Genomic DNA, 3823 nt, shown 5'->3' with positions numbered 1-3823 from the left:
ACTGTCCATCCTGTGGTTGCCTTCACTGTGAGAGAGAACAAAGAACTGTGGTCGTGATACAGATGACACTTCCTCATACTTAGCTGGGGAGGTGCCAGGGTAACAGCCCAGGCATCTGGCCATAGGAAATATATGACTGAGAAAGTAATCAGAAGAGTCCAGAAGAGGGGACAGATGGAGCCGAGCTCCTGACTGGCTGAGAACTGAGCCCATAGGACAGGATGGTGTGGCCTTGATGCCTGCCTCGGTACTGGCTTGGTGGGGGGCGGCGGGGAGTTAGGCTCTAGACATGATGATACTGTCAATCATTCATGAAAGTTGCTGAGTGCCTACTGGCCAAGAGCCTTGAGCAGGAGATTTATTGTTGAATATACTCCTTTAAGGGCTTCCCATGTGAAGCTAGTGGTAAAGAACTCGCCTGCCGGTTTAGGAGATGTAAGACGTATGGGTTTGATCCCTGGATGGGGAAGATCCCCTGGAGAAGGGCATGGCCACACACTCCAGTATTCTTGCCTGGAGAATCCCATGGACAGAGGAGCCTGGTGGACTCCAATCCATGGGGTCACAAAGAGTTGGACACGCTGAAGTGACTTAGCACGCACGCATGCAAAGTCCTTCAAACTGTTGTCAGGTGTGCAGGTGTAAGACAGATTTCTGACTCCCTCCCTCTCTTAAGGACTCAACCATTTTGAGCAAACCTGCTGGTGACACTCCCCAGGGTGTCCAGAAGAGACCAAGAAGTTGTCAGGGAGATGGAGAAACCATTTCTTCACCTTGCACAGGGGCCTCTCTTCAAACTGCCCGAAAACACATGAAGCAACAGCAGGGGCTGAGGCAAGTCCACCTCAGGCCCTGGGAGGAGGGCAGGGATGGGGCTAGTCAGGAAGACTCCTGGTTGAGCCTTTGCATCAGGGCCCAGGCTGAGCATAAAAGGAGGGTCCTTCACCTGGGAGGAGGCAGAATGGGGACCATGCAGACCCAGAGGGCCAGCTTCTCACTGGGGCGGTGGTCACTGTGGCTACTGCTGCTGGGACTAGTGGTGCCCTCGGCCAGCGCCCAAGCCCTCAGCTACAGGGAGGCCGTGCTTCGTGCTGTGGATCAGCTCAATGAGCTGTCCTCAGAAGCTAATCTCTACCGCCTCCTGGAGCTAGACCCACCTCCCAAGGATGTGAGTTGGGGAGGGGACTGTCTAGGTGAGGGGCAGGGAGACAGATCAGAGAAGGAAAAATGAGCCTGAACCCAGTTTCCCCCGCACTTTAATCCGTCACCAGAATGAAGATCTGGGCACTCGAAAGCCTGTGAGCTTCACGGTGAAGGAGACTGTGTGCCCCAGGACGATTCAGCAGCCCGCGGAGCAGTGTGACTTCAAGGAGAAAGGGGTGAGGCTGGGGGCTTGGGGTCAATGTTTCCCAGGGAGCTGAACAGGGAGCTTCTGGGAAGGTTTCCTGTCTCTGGGGTGAGGCTAGGAGGTTATGGCCAAGGGGATTCCAGTTTGACCTTGAGCCTCTCCTTCCAGCGGGTGAAACAGTGTGTGGGGACAGTCACCCTGGACCCGTCCAATGACCAGTTTGACCTAACGTGTAATGAGGTGAGTGGTCCCTTCTGGACTGGGGGGGTTCTAGGGAAGATAGTGTGTGGAACATCCTCTGTACCAATGACCCGCTGTCCCATCCAGGGCAGACAGAGGCCCTCCTACCCTGGCCCCTCCTTCCCTAAGCCCCAGGTCTCCAGCCCTGGGGCTGCCTCCCTTCGAGCAGTGGTTCTCTACTGGGGTTCCCATCTGGGAACTGACATGAGATGGATTCTCAGGACCCACTCAGACTTCCTGAATCTGACACTGGAGTGGGGCCCAGACATTTGGATTTTCACAAGCCCTCCAGGGAATTGTGACTGAGCTCAGCTTATGACACACTGACTGCAGTCATGGGTTTTCAGCCTCTGCTCTCATCCAGCTTTGCTGGAATGTGCTTGTGACCCTGGGAAGCCCCATGCCATCTGTGGGCCTCAGTTTCCTCTCTGTCTGTGGTATGGAGATTCAACCACATGCTCCAAGGGTCACAGCCAGAGCGTGACCTGGGGTTGCAAGGCTCCTTGGGCAGCCCAGGAAGGTAGAGGTGTGGTGTGTGTGTGTTGGGGGGGTGTCAAGTGTTAATCATGAGTCAGTCCCAAAAGAAGCTTGTGGCTTCCTTTTTCATAGCTCCAGAGTGTCATCCTACCCTGGAAATGGCCATGGTGGCCTTGGCGCAGAGGTTGATGGAGAAGAGCTGTCAGATCCTGAGCCTGGGGAAGAGTCTTAAGTGTCTGATTTGTTCAGATTCGGGCTTCTGGACAGTGAAAATAAATTCTTGTGAAAACAGGTTCCTCCAGGCTTTAATTTCACTTGTCTCCCCTTCTCCCACTCATCAGGACCATATCCCTAACTCTGGGAGGTCCCCCACATATGGTGTGCATCTATGTGTATGTGTCCATGTGTGTGTGTGAGATCACTCCTGTGAACACAGAGAAGCCTGAGGCCCCTGTTCCTTCCAGGAGGGCATGGGGCAGGCAGCAGCCCCAGGAGCTCAGGAACTGCCTCCCCACCCTCGGGTCCCTCCCGAGCCCTTCACCCACCCCTGCCCTCCTCCTCCAACACCCAGTAGGACATAAGGAGACCTGCCGTGGGTGCAGAGCTGGTGGGGCTGCTGTTCCTGCTCACGTGGAGCTGACAGTCCACGAGGGGCCAGGCTGCTCACCTTGTTAAACACTCAGAGAGACAAAGTTCAGTCTCAGGGATAAGCCTGCAGGTGCAACGCCCAGGACGTACCTCTTGCCCTCGACAATCTGAATTCTGAAATAGCCCATCCCTCATGGCTTTTCTGTGGCATTTAGACTCAATACTGTTTCTTCAGCTGGGTCTCAGATGTCAGGGGTGGGTTTGTGTTTAGTGATCACGTAGTATAAAAATGTGTACCATTAAAAAGAAGTATCCTGCTCATCGGGGTGAAGATTTCTCCATGAGGGCGTGAGAGACAGAGTGACACAGAGATTCAATGTCTATTTGCCTGTGTGTTTCAGACACTGTCCGTGTCCTGCCCACTCCCCATTCTCTAGCTGACCTTTGCTCTGAGGCAGACAGGAAGCACTATGGAGTTTGTATCAGGGAACACCTTCAATTAACAATTGGGGGCTGCTGCTGCTAAGTCACGGCAGTCGTGCCCGACTCTGTGTGACCCCATAGACGGAAGCCCACCAGGCTCCCCTCCCTGGGATTTTCCAGGCAAGAACACTGGAGTGGGTTGCCATTTCCTTCTCCAATGCATGAAAGTGAAAAGTGAGAACTTGGGGTAAAAACATCTCCTCTTCCTCACTCCCTCGGGGGCCCACCTCCAAACGTATCACACCTCTGCCTGAGGTCCCCAGCTGGGTTGAGCTCCTGTCATCCACTTTACTGCCTGTTTATTGACATGTCTTCTTCTCACTCATCCTGCCCTGACTCCTCTGTCTACACTTTTGCTGGCTTTTTCTGGAATTACCTCGCAAACAAACTCCTTCGATTAAAGGCTTGCCTTAAGTCCCCTTCTGGGCCACTGTGAACCAAGACATATTCCCTTGTCTGAGAGGGACATAGGGTAGGATCTCACAGAGCATTTACTTTGTTACCTGTCAGGCTTGTCTCCTCTTGGTGAGCAGGTGTGTTGATTGCAGACAGGTTAGTCGATCCCTGTGCGTCTTCTCTACATCGTCATATGCTGTGGGGGGAAGCCGTACTGAGGGAACTCAGAGCTGTGTTGTGTCTGTGCCCTAGGATCAAGGCTTGGTAGAGCCAAGTGTGAAATGGTCAGTT

The 3823-nt window shown here is 53.7% G+C and overlaps 1 protein-coding gene across 1 annotated transcript; it reads left to right on the top strand.

Moving 5' to 3' along the window:
• Window positions 1-955: 955 nt before the first annotated feature.
• LOC133235436 (cathelicidin-4-like) lies at window positions 956-2355 on the top strand. Its single transcript, XM_061396959.1, has 4 exons — window positions 956-1168; window positions 1272-1379; window positions 1517-1588; window positions 2198-2355. Exons 1-4 carry the CDS (start codon window positions 962-964, stop codon window positions 2252-2254), a joined length of 444 nt encoding a protein of 147 aa, XP_061252943.1. The 5' UTR covers window positions 956-961; the 3' UTR covers window positions 2255-2355.
• The last annotated feature ends 1468 nt before the right edge of the window (window positions 2356-3823 follow it).

This window comes from Bos javanicus, chromosome 22 (genome assembly GCF_032452875.1).
Source record: "Bos javanicus breed banteng chromosome 22, ARS-OSU_banteng_1.0, whole genome shotgun sequence".
Taxonomy (NCBI): domain Eukaryota; kingdom Metazoa; phylum Chordata; class Mammalia; order Artiodactyla; family Bovidae; genus Bos; species Bos javanicus.
Note: the sequence above shows the minus strand (reverse complement) of the source record. Positions and strands in the feature narration are given on the sequence as shown.

Coding starts and splice junctions, on each gene's coding strand:
- LOC133235436 (XM_061396959.1), top strand. CDS start 962: ATGGGGACCATGCAGACCCAGAGGGCCAGCTTCTCACTGGGGCGGTGG. Junction 1,169..1,271: donor TAGACCCACCTCCCAAGGAT/GTGAGTTGGGGA, acceptor ATCCGTCACCAG/AATGAAGATCTGGGCACTCG. Junction 1,380..1,516: donor GTGACTTCAAGGAGAAAGGG/GTGAGGCTGGGG, acceptor CTCTCCTTCCAG/CGGGTGAAACAGTGTGTGGG.